Source organism: Bombina bombina, chromosome 2, assembly GCF_027579735.1.
Source record: "Bombina bombina isolate aBomBom1 chromosome 2, aBomBom1.pri, whole genome shotgun sequence".
Taxonomy (NCBI): domain Eukaryota; kingdom Metazoa; phylum Chordata; class Amphibia; order Anura; family Bombinatoridae; genus Bombina; species Bombina bombina.
Window position 1 is genome coordinate 890200801 of NC_069500.1, and position 15856 is coordinate 890216656.

Consider the following 15856-nt stretch of genomic DNA (forward strand, 5'->3'; position numbering starts at 1 on the left):
ACAATAACAATTCTGGTGTAGACTGTCCCTTTAAGCCTACATAGGTATGCTTTCAACAAAAGATACCAATAGATTAAAGTAAATGTGATAAGAGAAGTAAACTAATAAGTCTCTTAAAATTGCATGCTCTAATTCAAGCACAGAAGTTTAATTTTGTCTTTTACTTCCCTTTAAATTCATTAAGTATAAATGTCAGAGCACCAACATTTAAGGGACATTCTGGTCAAAATTTAAATGTGCATAGATTAATTACATCTTAGAATAGAAACATATTTGTAATATAGATGTATTGGTAAAAATGCTTCTAGTAAAAGTCATCACTGTTTTAGTGTTAACATTTTTCTCTGCGCGTGCATGTGAAACATAGCTAGATATTCTCAGTGCACCAGCTTTTTAAATACTGCAGCTTCTCAAAGCACCAGTGGGGCTTGTATCATGCCAGTAATTAACAAATTAATTTATTACCAGATGATATAAGCACCTTATACTCTCTGAGAAAGTGCTGTGTTTAAAATGCTGGTGCACGGTGCATACTTAAATACACATTTAAAACAGCTATAGATTTTATAATAAGCATTTTTTGCTAATAAATGTATGTTACAAAAATGATTCTATTGAAATCTGAAATGCATCCATGTGGATTTCAATTTTGACCAAAATGTCCCTTTAACATTATATTAAATTGTCATAAACTGGATCTATACCTTAAGAATGATATATACTGCATTGTGCCAAAGGCATTCTGGCACACATGATATCTTGTTCAAAGAAACTATTATGAGTAAAAATAAATAAATAAATAGGATATTTTGCATACCTGGAACACAGTTTGTACTTCTGGTATTAGAGTGTCCAAAATATCTGCGCTGAGAAAATCCTCCTTGCTGGCAGTCTGACCATTAACATAATAGCTACATAATAATATATATAAAAAAAATAATTACATTACTATGGACTACAAAAGTAGCTTGTTGATTTGCATCAGCTGATTCAAGGTTCACACATGGAAAAACTACTTGTAACAAATGTTAAAAAAAAAAAAAAAAAAAAAAGCAAGCAAAAAACAAAAAACGAGACAATAAATTGTTGAAAGAAAAGAAGATGATTTTTTGCCACATGAAATTTAAATGTCAGATTCCATAAATAAAGTTTTATTTGAACACAGTCACTCTCATTCTCTATTTAAATGGCTGATTTTGAGCTACAAAAGGCAGAATTGAGCAGTTGTGTCAGAAACTGTATATCTGATGCGCTCGTCACATTGCGCTGTTGCTCTGTCGACTACTACAGCTAGAAAAATTAGAATATTTAAATAGGAATCTCATTAAAGCGGAATTTCTTTACAAAAATAAAAAATGAAAATGAGGCTGGCTCATTTGTTTTTCACATATTTTGAATTTCGCTAAAAGAAATGTGTGGGAACTTGTTGTCTCTCTTTTTATAGAAGTACCTACATAAGCCCTTTGATTTTGCTACTGGGCCCTCAAAACCTAAAACATTAAAGGGACATGATTCTTAAAATGTTTCTTTCATGATTCAGACAGAGCATTCGAATTTAAACAACTTTACAATTTACTTCTATTATCAATTTTACTTCATTCTCTTGGTATCCTTTATTGAGGGGGGCCACAATACACTACTAGGAGCTAGTTGGACACATTGGTAAGCCAATGAAAACAGGTACATATGTACAACCACCAATCAGCAGCTAGCTCTCAGCTCCTGAGCCTACCTAGGTAAAACAAAGGATACTAAGCAAATGAAGCAAATTAAATTGTAGAAGTAAAATTGAAATTCTATGGTATCTGAATCATGAAAGACATTTTTGGGTTTCATGTCCCTTTAACTTTCTGTCCCTCTACAGAAAATCCCTGAGTTAGAGCATTTTCTTACTCTATTATTGCTTGTCTATGTCTATCAAATAGAGCATTTCATTCTAAACAACTTTCTAATTTAATTTTATTATGTAATTTGCTATTGTTCCCTTTGTTGAAAAGCATAACTAAAGTAGGCTGAGGAACAACAATGCACTACTGGGAGATAGCTGCTAATTGGTGGCTGCACATATATGCTTTTTAATTGATTCAGCTGATGTTTTCAGGTAGGTCCCAGTAGCGTATTGCTGCTCCTTCAACAAAAGATACCAAGAGAATGAAGCGAATTTGGTAAAATATAAATTGGATAGTTGTTTAAATTGTATGTTCTTTGTGAATCATGAAGTAACTATTTTGGTTTTCATGTCCCTCGAACTCTTGATGCGTTTTATAGCGATAGAAAGATCAAAATTGAAATGTCTATGGGTACATTCCAATTTTATATGAAATTGTATTTCCAATATATTTCCATTCGCTTCGACAGCCTGAGCACTATTCAAGCTCAGAGTTGGCGGTGGTGTGTATGTTATGTGTGAAGACTTCATTTGTGTCATATAGGCCACTGCTTACTCTGAGAAGGTGCTGAGATGGTGTGGTGTTTGAATACTGGTGCACAGGCCCTCAGCATATGTGTGTATGCTGCTGAAAAACAGTAATAATTATTAGCCAGTAATTGTCAGCTGAGCACATATGCCACACCTGACTGGCTCACCAGCTGTATTAAGCTGTGTAGTACATTGTTGGTCCAAGCTGACTTTAATTAGGAACAAATCAGAGGCATAATTAGAACTCAATGGGCCCCAGGGCAAAGTCTGTGGTAGGGCCCCCTCATTTGAAAAGCATCCCTTCCCAAAGCATAGCTAATGATATATATACACATACATATATATACACACACACACACACATACCACATACACAGCCTAGCAAACACCTCTAACAAACACTACAGCACAAAGAAAAGAAAAAATTACCACAGCAAACTACTTGCTTTCTGTTCTTATTTCTGGTTGTTTTTCAGTCACCACAAGTTTAGCGGTGATTAGAAAAAGTGCAGCCCGGTAAACAAGCTGTTCTGAACTCCAATTCTGCTGGAGCAGCAGTGGACAGGCCCCCTAAAAGGACTGGCCTGGTAGCAGTGGAGACCCTGTAGTTGACGCCCCTAGAAAAAATCATTTAGACAGGCCTAATAATGCAGATTTAGAAATAAACGTGAAAATGTAATGATTTGGGGGTTTTTTCTCCTAGAGGAGCTGAATTAAGCTGGAGCTCACTCACAGGAGCAGATTGCAAGCATTGTTAGAAAACAGCAAAGTAGACTATTGTTGTTAGCAGTTGCTGCATTATGTCCATGAGTAAGTGTCAGCTAAACTGTTTGGCTGTGTGTTTGTATTTGTGGTTAAAGGGACAGTATACACTCATTTTCATATAACTGCATGTAATAGACACTACTATAAAGAACAAGATGCCCAGATACTGATATAAAAATCCAGTATAAAACTGTTTAAAAACTTACTTAGAAGCTCTCAGTTCAGCTCTGTTGGAAAGGCCACTGCAAGTGGCAAATAAGACCCTCTCCCCTCCCCCTTCTTTTGCATATGAAAAGACCATTTACACAAACAGGAGCAAGCTGGAGTAGGTATCTGTCAGTATTCTCCTAAAACTTTGGGGCTTGGTTAGGAGTCTGAAAATCAGAGCAATGTTATTTAAAAATTAGCAAAACTATACATTTAAAAAAAACCGTTATGGGCTATATAAATAGATAATATACAAAACATTTCTGAAAAGAAAAAACGAGTGTATAATGTCCCTTTAATCCCTAGAGGAGTTTGCACCCAGCCTGCTTTGATGTAGCTGCTTTTGTATGGAAAGTGCTTGTTCTGATAGTACTACTCAGGTCATAGGATGTGCAGTCAGGTGTGCATGCAACCCATTACCATCACATATATACACACACATACATCACACACACACAATGAACTTCTCGCTCACAAATACATAAGTCAGGAAATTCTTGTCTTTATGGTAAATAAAAAAAAAAATTCCACCACATTCTAAATAACACCCTGAATCTAAATGTTGCTTAGAAAAAAGCTCCAATTTAAAGATGTGCAGTTACTACAACTGTCCTTGCATGCAGTGCTTAGTCCACAAAGTGTTTAGCAGTACACTGAAGCACATCATTTTAGCTTTGAATATACATTGTGGGATATAAGACCTATAATTTCCTGCCTTTTTAAATTTTTGAGTGAGAAATTTAACTCTGCAGTTGTTTAAATAATACACCAATAATTGCACTATATACTAATAATATAATTACCCCTGAATTAAAAATACAACATTATTATCTATTATAAATTATACAGATTTTGGTTAACATTATTTGTAGGCACTTCCAATATTAGCTTAAATATAATACTATTATAAATTAATTCAGAATTTGTGTATACTCACTGATGCCAAGTCACTGAATTGATGAATTTACCTCCAGATTTTAAAAAACTAGAAATAAAAAAAAAAGAACAGAATGGGTCACAAGTTATTAAAAGAACATTAAAAGGTATTTTCTGTGCCTGTATAAACAAATCAATAAATAAATATACTCTATAATAAATTAATAAATTGCATTGGACAAAGAAAACAACAACCAAAAAAACAACAACACATTTCCTGATCTTTATATATATATATATATATATATATATATATATATATATATATATATATATATATATATATATATATAATGTATATATATTCTTTTATTATTTTTTTTACAGTGCATACAGAAAGTCCCTTCATTTCTTTCACATTTTATGTGGCAGCCTTATGCTAAAATGGTTTAAATAATAAAAAAAAACCTCCATACCCCACAATGACAAAACAAACCAAAATTTTATCATTTTGACACAAGTATTCAGACCCTTTGCTATGACAATTCAAATTTAGCTCAGGTGCATCTCATTTCTCTGGATCATGTTTGAGTTGTTTCTACTCTTTGATTGAAGTCCACCTGTGGCAAATTCAATTAATTGGACATGATTTGTAAAGGCACACCTGTCTATATAAGGTCTTACAGCTGAAAATGCATATCAAAGAAAAAAACAAGCCGTGAGGTCAAATGAACAGCCTGCAGAGATTAGAGACAGGATTGTGTCAAGGCACAGATATGAAGAAGGCTGGTAGAAAAATGTTGCCCCACAAGAGCACAGTAGCCTCCATAATCCTTAAATGGAAGTAGTTTAGAACAACCAGGACTCTTCCTAGAGCTAGCTGCCCGACCAAACTGAGCAGATCGGGGGAGAAGGGCCTTGGTAAGAGAGGTGACCAAGAACCCAATGGTCTCTCTGGATGTCAAGGTTCAGAACTACTGTGCTAGTTACCACTCAGTCTCACAGATATCGAACCCAAAAGAGTTGTTAACCTAGGGTTCTGTTCAGTTCATAGACTGAGGGTAACACTATTGAACCCAAGGAGGGGTTTGTGTAACCATAGGTTATGACAGTGTTGGAAGGTTTGCCTTACACCAGAGATGAGTATAAGGTATATATGTACTGTACAATTGGTAATGATTTAGATCTGTAGTGATTGTTGAATATGCAGTGGATAGTAGGAATAATATGTAGCTTGACCCAGGATAGTTATTCAATAATTGCACTCCCAAGTAGAGATAAGTACATAGAGACAGGTTATGCAGCGTTAGTTAGTTGCAAACAGTCAATATATTATGCAAGCCTTGATTGTAGTAGTTATGACACACAATAGCTAGGTAAAAGCAAGACAATGCAGCAATGTCCCAAGCAATGTATAACCATTTAGCAGAAACAGGCTAGAATGTAAATGCAGCAAGAACAGTCCCAAGTAGAGAGGGTTAAATTACTCACAGTTCCGGATTAGGATTAGTAGTGTCCAGATGACAGGAGAGTTGCACAGTGGGTGATCTTACTCCAGAAAAGCTGTGTCACGATCTTGGTAAATGTAGAAATTACAAGTGGAATACTTACAACCCGGCAGTATTAGATGATAGCTGTGAGGCTGCTCAGTAGCATGCAGATTGAAGAGAGCTGTGAGACACAATGGAAGTGACGGATGCTGTATGATGATGTCAGCGATTCAGACTGAGTGTGAGAAATGCAGCTGCAAGAGGCTGCATACAGGCAGCAGGACTCTGTGAGGAGTGTAGAAACGAAACAGTAAGGATTTTACCTAAACGGTTAAAAAGGCTAGGTTGCACTTGTTCAACAGGAATAGCCACTGTTCATCGGAACAAAATTACCAAGCACTGAAGGTAAATAGGAGGGGCCTTAAATAGTGTCAAGCAGGAGGTAATTAAGAAGCATTGAAGGGCCAGTGACCAGATACATGACAGATCACCCCCCTAAGGAACCGCTCCACGTTTCAAGGCTTAGGACGATCAGGGTTTCTGCGGTGGAAGAGGGACACCAAACGTGGAGCAGATAAGTTAGCAGCGGACTCCCAGGAGTCCTCATCAGATCCGTAAACCCTTCCAGTGGACTAGATACTGCAAGATATTGCGATAACGGGAGTCTACGATGGAATCAATCTCCTATCCAACATCATCACTTGAGGATATGGGATCAGCAGGTGTAGTGGTCACAGCCCTGAGGGGTACATAAGGTTTAAGAAGCAACACATGAAATGTGGGATGGATATGCTACGAGTATGGTAATTTGAAATTCATAATCCAAGAAACAAAAGGTATTCCAGCCTCAAAGAATTTAAAAAGAACCTTTATTTTCTTACATGGGGTCCTCAGAAATAGAACATACGACGTTTCAAGCCTGCTATATACTTGAAAATACACAGGTAAATGCCTTTATATACCCTCACCTGTTGCTTATCTTCATGTGAAAAACTAATTATACAATAGTGTCATCTTGTGGAAGCAAAAATGAATGCATCACAGAATTATTTTTATCACAAGAAGATAAAAGTTACATATATAAAAAAAATTATAAAACATAAAACCCATATAAACATATTCAAATCAGAGGTATATTGCACATTATTAGCAGATTCTAAAGATTTTTTTTTTATCTTTATATATTTTGTCATTTTAACATAAAAATGAGATTTAAAGAAACAGACTCCAATCAAAATCCTTATTCATACCTTTGGGTGTCAGTGTCTCTAACTTGTCTCTAAAATAAAGGTTCTTTTTAAATTCTTGGAGCCTGGAATACCTTTTGTTGCTTGGATTATACCTTTGGACTTGGCAGGTCCTACATTCCGTGCCCCACAAGCCTAGGAATTAGTGTGCTGTTTTCCAAACCCTTTTTTGATTATCAGCAACTTGAGAGTCATGGCATTAGGATTAACCACCTTGACTATTGAGAAGGGACCAATGAACAACCCACCAAGTTTCTTACTGGGAATTGGTAACTTGAGATTTTTGGTGGAGAACCATACAAGATCTCCAACTTGGTACTCCGGGGCCGGTCGCCTCCTGAGGTCGTAATTTATGTTTGTGTTTTTCCTGGGTTTGTTGGATATTTTGTTGCAACAGCTTAAAGCCAGAAGCAAGCGTGTTGATGGTGTCATTAACAAGGAGTGAAGAACTGTCAATTCTTGAAAAAAGATGGTAGCTAGGGTGGAAACCATAGTTTGCGAAGAATGGTGTCATGTGAGTTAAAGAGTTGACTGTATTATTAAAAGGTAAACTCAGAAGTGGGTAATAGGGAGGACCAATTGTCTTGTTCCGTGGTACAATAACAGCAAAGATACTGCTCAAGGCTTTGGTTGGTGCGCTCTGTTTGTCCGTTTGTTTGCGGATGGTAAGCAGAGCTCAACTTTCTCTCAATACGAAGTGAGTTACACAACTGGGTCCAAAATTTGGACGTAAACTGGCTACCTCTATCTGATGTAATGGTGGTAGGAAGTCCATGTAACTTAACAATCTCCTTAAGAAACAATGTGGCAGTTTCAGAGGCAGTAGGTAATGAATGACAGAGAATGAAATGTGCCATCCTAGCGAATAATTCTACGACTACCATTATAGTATTATAGTTAGATGAAGTGGGTAGTTCTACAATAAAGTCAATAGCGATGTCTCTCTACGGTCTATTAGGAATCGGGAGAGACAAAAGTAGTCCATATGGTTTAGTTTTCTGGGTTTTACATTTAGTACATGTAGGACAAGTCTGAATGTAATGTCGAGTGCCAGAATTCATAGTAGGCCACAAGTAGTCCCTCCTCAAGAGATGTAGTGTTTTATGTACACCTGGATGCCCAGCTGTGAGAGTCATGAACAGTACAAAGTGATGTGGGTACGTGTAAGAGTTTGTTATGATATTATAACCCATCAGTATCTCTATGAACCTTCTCCAAAGGAAGTTGTGGGTCTTGCCTTTGGTTTTCTTGAAAATCTGCAATACTGCTTGTAGTGATACCAATAATATTATGAGAAGGTATGACAGTGAAGGGAACTGTGGGATAATTAGGTTTGGGATCTTTTCTAGAGAGGAGGCGTCTGCTTTGGCATTCTTTATACCTGGCCTATATGTGATGTGGTAATTGAATCTAGAAAAGAAAAGGTTCCATCTAACCTGTCTAAATGTCAAGGTTTTGTTAATTTTAAGATATTCTAGATTCCTATGATCGGTGAGAATAATTATGGGTAGAGTAGTACCCTTTAAAAGGTGACGCCAGTGCTCTAATGAAGCTTTTATTGCTAAAAATTCTCTCCCCCCAATACAGTCATTTATTTCAGGTGGGGTCATAACCCTAGAGTAATAGGCAATAGGGGGGAGATGGCTTTTTACTGATTTCCTTTGGGATAAAACTGCTCCTATAGCAAATTCGGAAGCATCGACTTCCAGAGTATATTGCAAGTTGGCATCAGGTAATTGGAGTATAGGAGCAGTACATAATTTTTGTTTTAGGGTTTGGAATGATTGTTCTGCTTGGGGAGTCCAAAGAAATTTGGAACTACTACCAGTAAGGTTGGAAAGGGGTTTGACTATGGCTGAAAATGCTCTGATGAATTTTCTATAAAAGTTTGCGAAGCCAATGAATCTCTGAACTTCGACTTTTGAAGTGGGAGTAGGCCAAGTAGTAATGGCTTCAACCTTGTGCGTCTCCATTTCTATACCTGATGGGGAAATGTGATAGCCCAGGAAAGTAATGGTGTCTGTGTTGAATAAACACTTTTCTGCCTTAGCATTCAAGTGATGCTTACGTAATCCGGTTAAAACTGTTCTTACAGACATGTCCTTAAAATCTAATCCAGAGTGCTAACGACCTCAGACTGGGCCAAAGGTTCACCTTCCAACAGGACAATGACCCTAAGGACACAGCCAATACAATGCAAGAGAGGCTTAGGGAAAACTCTTGAGTGGCTCATACAGAGCCTGCCCTTGAACCCAATCAAGCAGCAGAGACGAGTGGCAAAAAAATGATCAAATCCAGATGTGCAAAGCTTGTCGCATCATACCCAAATAGACTTGAGCCTGCCAAACGTGCTTCAACTAAATAATGAGTTAAGGGTCTTTATACTTCTGTCAAAGTGATATTTCATTTTTTTCTTATTAATAAATTTGCAAAGTTCTCAAAAATCTATTTTTTGCTTTGTCATTATGGGGTATGGCGTGTAGATTGATGTGAATTGTTTTTAATTTTAAACCATTTCAGCATACGACTGCAACATAACAAAATGTGAAAAAAATTAAGGAATCTGAAAGCAGTGTGTGTGTGTGTGTGTGTATATATATATATATATATATATATATATATATATATATATATATATATATATATATATATATATATATATAATCCCACAGGAAGGCTGGCACACACTTACTCAAAGTTCAACTGCTGGGGTGCATTGAAAAACATATCCAAGTTGGTCACAAAGGAACACACTCATCGATCTTATGAAATAATCCACCTTTTATTCTGTCAAGTAAACGTTTTCAGGTTCTACCCCGTCTTTAGACATAGAAAAAAACAAGTGTACTTAACCCCTTTATAACCAGTTATCCCCAAGTAGCTAACAGCTCTGCCGAATCAATTTGAGTGCCGTGGCGTCCCTTCCGCGCAACTGCGCATGCGTGAAAGGCACTACGGCAACCCAATACGGCCAACAGTTGTGGTATTCTGAGCTTTGTATTTCAGTAAACAAGTATTTGCACATTTGTTATAAAGGTTAGCCCTAAGATTAGAGCTTGTTGCTCTTTTTTGTAATAATCAGAAAACAACTTCTATGTAGCCTGATTAAACAATATGAGACATTTAATATATGATGAATTTATATATTAACTACTGACTTAGGTGTTAATAAACATAAGGATTTATTAATATAATATATATCTTATGTTCGATATATATATATATGTAACCGGAGGCCACAGATGAAAAAGAAATACTGACACGCTCAGAATCTGCAATGGTAGAAACACTTGATCCTTTTTACTTCACGCAATCACACACAGCCTAAAATATTTACAAGTTCAGACATTCCACAGACATACAATGTTTGTTTATATTGGATGTTGCAGGTAATAGGATATGCCCAATAATTCAGTATGGTAACAAAAAACAAGCAGATAAGAAGTTTAAAGGCTTTAGCTTTGTTCGTGTACGTTACCACCTTGAGGACCGTGATTATTCTGTTACCCGCATTGGAAGATCCGTGTCTGGGACAGGCAGCGTGTGTGAATGCGGCTTACTTCCGGGTAGCGGTGAAAAAGTAGATCCGGCCGTTGAATGATCCAGAGTCGGTAATGACAAAGTAACGATAAGATCGTAAGAGATTCAAGACGTATCAAGAGTAAACATAGTAAACCACCTTGCACAGGATACAAGCAATAGGAGACCTGAAATAAGGAAAGCTACAACAGAGTAGCTATGACTTCAATAATCAGGCAGTAAATGAGTGTTACAGGTAGTCCTTAAATAGGGTGGAGACCAAATAGGAGGGGTTAGAGTTAAAGGTATACCACATCTCCCCCCCTTCAAGGAAGCACCCCAGGGGTTTCCAAACTAGGTTTCTCAGGATAGCGGCGATGAAAATTTCGTAGAAGACGGGGAGTGCGAAGATCAGAATGAAGCTGCCAAGAGTTATCCTCCGAACCATAACCTTTCCATTTCACAAGGTACTCTAACCTCCTCCTATGGATTCTAGAATCCAACACAGCTTCAACTTCATACTCCTCTCGATCATCAATGAGTATTGGAGGTGGTCGAGTCAAGGAGAGAGACTGAGGTGAAGGAAGATATGGCTTTAACAAAGAGACATGAAAAGAGGGGTGAATCTTAAAATCCTGGGGAAGCTCTAACCTCACAGCATTGAGGTTGATTATTTTAGAAATCTTAAAAGGACCCAAGTATTGATTTGCCAACTTTTTGCTAGGAACTGACAGTTTGAGATTCTTTGTCGAGAGTAGTACTAAATCTCCAATCTGATAAGCCGGGCTAGCAGTGTGATGGGTATCATATAACCTTTTTTGATAATCTTTAGCTTCCGAAAGATGTTTTTTCAGGATGTTAAGTCTTTCTTGTAGGGTAGTTGCGAAATCCAATGCTGAGGGAGAGTTCACTTGTTGAGAGGACAATGAAATGGTAGTAGGATGATATCCATAAGTAACGAAGAATGGGGATAGTTTAGTTGATGTAGAAGTAGTATTGTTATAACAGAATTCTGCCAAAGGTAAATAGGATGACCAGTCATCCTGCAGATGAGATATATAACAATGAAGATATTGTTCAAGGGTTTGGTTGAGTCGTTCTGTAAGGCCATTTGTCTGACGGTGAAAAGCAGTTGAGTATCTTGAATCAATCTTTATTAGCTTACATAAGGATCTCCAAAAATTAGAGGTAAACTGTGTACCACGATCAGTTATAATAACCTTGGGCAGTCCATGTAAGCGAACTATGTTGTCTAAGAAAACGTGAGCTGTAGTGAAAGCTGTAGGGAGACCTTTTAGGGGAATGTAATGAGCCAGTCTTGTTAAATGATCAATGACAACTAAAATAGTATTGTAATGGTGGGATTCAGGTAACTCGACAATAAAGTCCATTGATATGGTACTCCAGGGTTTGTCAGGAATAGGCAGAGGAGATAAAAGACCTGATGGTCTTTTGTGTGCTAACTTGTTTCTGGCACAGGTATCACAATGTTTTACATAATTTGTAATATAGGTATCCATGAGTGGCCACCAATAATTTCTCCTTGTTAGGTCTATAGTTTTAGAAATACCTGGATGACCTGCTAGTGTCCCGTCATGGGTTTGTTTAAGAATAGAAGATCTAATTTGTTTGGGGATATATAGTTTAGAATTATGATAAAAAAGACCAGTATTGGAATCTTTTTGACAGTCTATTCCATGTGGTGGTTCATGTTTTAATTCTTTTAATATCTACTCTTCTAAAGGTGTTAGTAAACCTATAATTTTTTCTTTTGGAATGATTTGGTTAATTTGATTATGAGTGTCTTGTTCATGTAATCTAGAGAGAGCATCGGCTTTGGTATTTAAGTGTCCTGGTCTGTAGGTTAAAAGAAAATTGAAACGATCAAAGAATATAGACCATCTTGCTTGTCTTGCAGACAAGGTCTTACTTGTTTTTAGAAATTCAAGATTTTTATGGTCAGTATAAATCTTAAAAGGTAGTTTAGAACCTTCTAATAAATGTCTCCAGTGATCTAGAGCACGTTTTATAGCTAGAAGTTCTTTATCTCCTATGCTATAGTTTTTCTCAGCGCTAGTTAACATTTTTGAATAGAAAGCGATAGGATGAATCTCAGTCTTGTTCTTATCTTGTTGTGATAAAACTGCACCGATACCTGAGTCGGATGCATCTACTTCAAGGATAAATTCTAAATCAAAATCTGGCATAGCTAGAATGGGTGCTGTAGTAAAATATTCTTTCAATTTATTAAAGGCAAGACTAGCGGATTCTGTCCACTTAAATCTTTGTTTTTCACTAGTAAGTGTTGTTAATGGTTTAACGATTGAAGAGAAATTTTTTATAAACTTCCTATAAAAATTCGCAAAACCAATGAATCGTTGTACAGATTTTGTGGAAGTAGGAGTAGGCCAATTTAGAATTGCTGATACCTTCTCCGGATCCATTTGAATTTTGTTGGGACTGATGATATAACCCAAGAATTTTATTTCTGTGACATGAAAGGAACATTTTTCCAGTTTAGCATATAGTTTGTGTTCTTTTAAACGAGTTAATACCCAGCGTACATGTTTTTCATGTTCTTGAGGTGTTCTAGAATAAATTATGTCGTCAAGGTATATTATGACACAAACGTCTATCAGGTCACGAAAGATCTCATTTATAAAAAACTGAAAAGTTGCCGGAGCATTACTCAGACCAAAAGGCATTACATTATATTGGAAAAGGCCATATCTGGTCCTGAATGCCGTTTTCCATTCGTGACCTTCTTTAATTCTAATCAAATTATAAGCTCCCTTTAAATCTAATTTGGTGTAAATAGTTGCACCAGTTAGACGTTCCAAAAGTTCAGGTATTAAAGGTAAAGGGTATCTGTTTTTTATTGTGATGTTATTTAATGCTCTATAATCAATAATAGGTCTTATGGTACCATCCTTGTTTCTTACTAGAAACATTCCTGCAGCTGCAGGGGATGTGGAGTGTGAAATAAATCCCTTACGTAAATTTTCGTCTAGGTAGTTTCTTATATACTGGAGTTCCTCTTGAGAGAGGGGATAGATCTTACCATGTGGGATTTTGGAACCAGGTATTATATCGATAGGACAGTCAAAATCCCTATGAGGTGGAAGGTTTTCTGCCTCTTTTAAATTAAATACATCTGCCAAATCCTGATAACACGAGGGTAAACCAATATCAAGTGACGCTATGGTTTGATGTGGGTAACAAGTGTTTAAACAAAAAGCAGAATCTAATGTTACCTTATTTGAAACCCAATTTATGTGTGGGTTGTGTTTCTTCAACCAAGGATAGCCTAAGATGAGAGTATGCTGATGTATGGATATGAGATCAAAAGATAAATATTCAGTGTGTCCCTGCAATGATGTTACAAGCAGGGGAATAGTATGATGTGTAATAGGTCCTTGTTCTATTAATGAACCATCTATCAGCTTAATAGATACAGGATTTTGTTTACAAATAATAGGTATTCGATTTTTATTTACATAAGTGGAATCAATGTAATTTCCGGATGCTCCTGAATCAATTAATGCCTTGGTTTGGATATTTTTCTGGTCCCACTGTAAAGAAATGGACAAAGTCATGTGTGTATCATTAGCTATGCTGTAAATAAAGTCACTGGTTATTGTCTTACCATTCTTTTGTTTTTTCAACAAAGGACAAGTAGATACTACATGTTCTTTTTGAGCACAATATAAACAGAGATTTTCCAACCTCCCTCTAATTTTTTCCTCTGGTGACAGAGGTCCTCTAAGAACACCAATCTCCATAGGGGTAGCACTGCCATGAGCTCTGTCATGACTTGTTGTGACTTGGTAAGGTTTTCTGTATGGGTTATCATTAGAGGCCTTCTCTGCCCTCCTTTCTCTCAAACGACGATCTAAAGATGTACTTAACCCCTTAATGACCACAATGTACCCTGTATGTCACTGGTCGTTAAGGGTTTTTTCAGGACATAAAAGCACAAGTCTAGCAAGAACACACTATTAATGCCCTCCCTCCAGAAGGCTTTGTGGAATAGAGCAGTCTCAACGCTGGTGGCAAGACCGCGCTATAAAACAATCAAGTCCCAAAAAAAGGCCAGCGACATACAGGGTACGTCGCTGGTCCTTAAGGGGTTAATTTAATAAGACCCTCAAGGGTATCTGGGATCTCAAGACGGGAAAGTTCATCTTTGAGTGTTTCAGATAAACCTAAACGATATTGATTCTTCAAACTGATTTCATTCCACTGAGAGTCCTCTGCCCACATCTGAAACTCAGTGGTATAATCCTCCACATTTCTCTTACCCTGTTTTAAAGACCTCAATCTCATTTCAGCATTTATTTGAGAATTTGAGTCTTGATATAGACTAGTTAAAGCAGAAAAAAAATCTTGTAATGAATCCAGGATATTGTTATTGTTTTCAAAAAACCTATTAGCCCAAGTCCTGGGTTCACCTTGTAGGAAAGATATTGTGGTACAAACTTTAATCCGCTCAGTATGATAAGTCTTAGGTCTAAGAGAAAATAATAAATTACAGGCATTCTTAAATTCCCTGAATTCAGAACGTTTCCCTGAAAAAGGTTGTGGATAATTAATATGAGGTTCAGGTGGGTCATGAGGCTTTTGTGTAACAAAATCTTTAACTATAGTTTTAAGTGCAGCATTTTCAGTCTGCACTTCAGTCACAGCTCTTGCTAAATAATCAAGTTTAAGATAGACATTATTAAACTCCTTTTTTATTTCATTAGGATCCATAATGTTAATTATTTCAAAATTCGGTTTTGGGCCTGATTATTATGTGGTATTCTGAGCTTTGTATTTCAGTAAACAAGTATTTGCACATTTGTTATAAAGGTTAGCCCTAAGATTAGAGCTTGTTGCTCTTTTTTGTAATAATCAGAAAACAACTTCTATGTAGCCTGATTAAACAATATGAGACATTTAATATATGATGAATTTATATATTAACTACTGACTTAGGTGTTAATAAACATAAGGATTTATTAATATAATATATATCTTATGTTCGATATATATATATATGTAACCGGAGGCCACAGATGAAAAAGAAATACTGACACGCTCAGAATCTGCAATGGTAGAAACACTTGATCCTTTTTACTTCACGCAATCACACACAGCCTAAAATATTTACAAGTTCAGACATTCCACAGACATACAATGTTTGTTTATATTGGATGTTGCAGGTAATAGGATATGCCCAATAATTCAGTATGGTAACAAAAAACAAGCAGATAAGAAGTTTAAAGGCTTTAGCTTTGTTCGTGTACGTTACCACCTTGAGGACCGTGATTATTCTGTTACCGCATTGGAAGA

At 36.5% G+C, this 15856-nt stretch overlaps 1 protein-coding gene across 3 annotated transcripts in view; it reads right to left on the reverse strand.

Annotated features, from left to right (window-relative positions):
• Window positions 1-15856, reverse strand: part of HPSE (heparanase) — a 95415-nt gene that overhangs the window by 35611 nt on the left and 43948 nt on the right. For all 3 annotated transcript variants that reach the window (XM_053703242.1, XM_053703241.1, XM_053703243.1), the window contains 2 exons: window positions 4328-4375; window positions 818-911 (listed from right to left, as the gene is read on the reverse strand). In XM_053703242.1, coding sequence (XP_053559217.1) covers window positions 818-911; window positions 4328-4375 — 142 coding nt within the window. The remainder of the gene's footprint in view (window positions 1-817; window positions 912-4327; window positions 4376-15856) is intronic.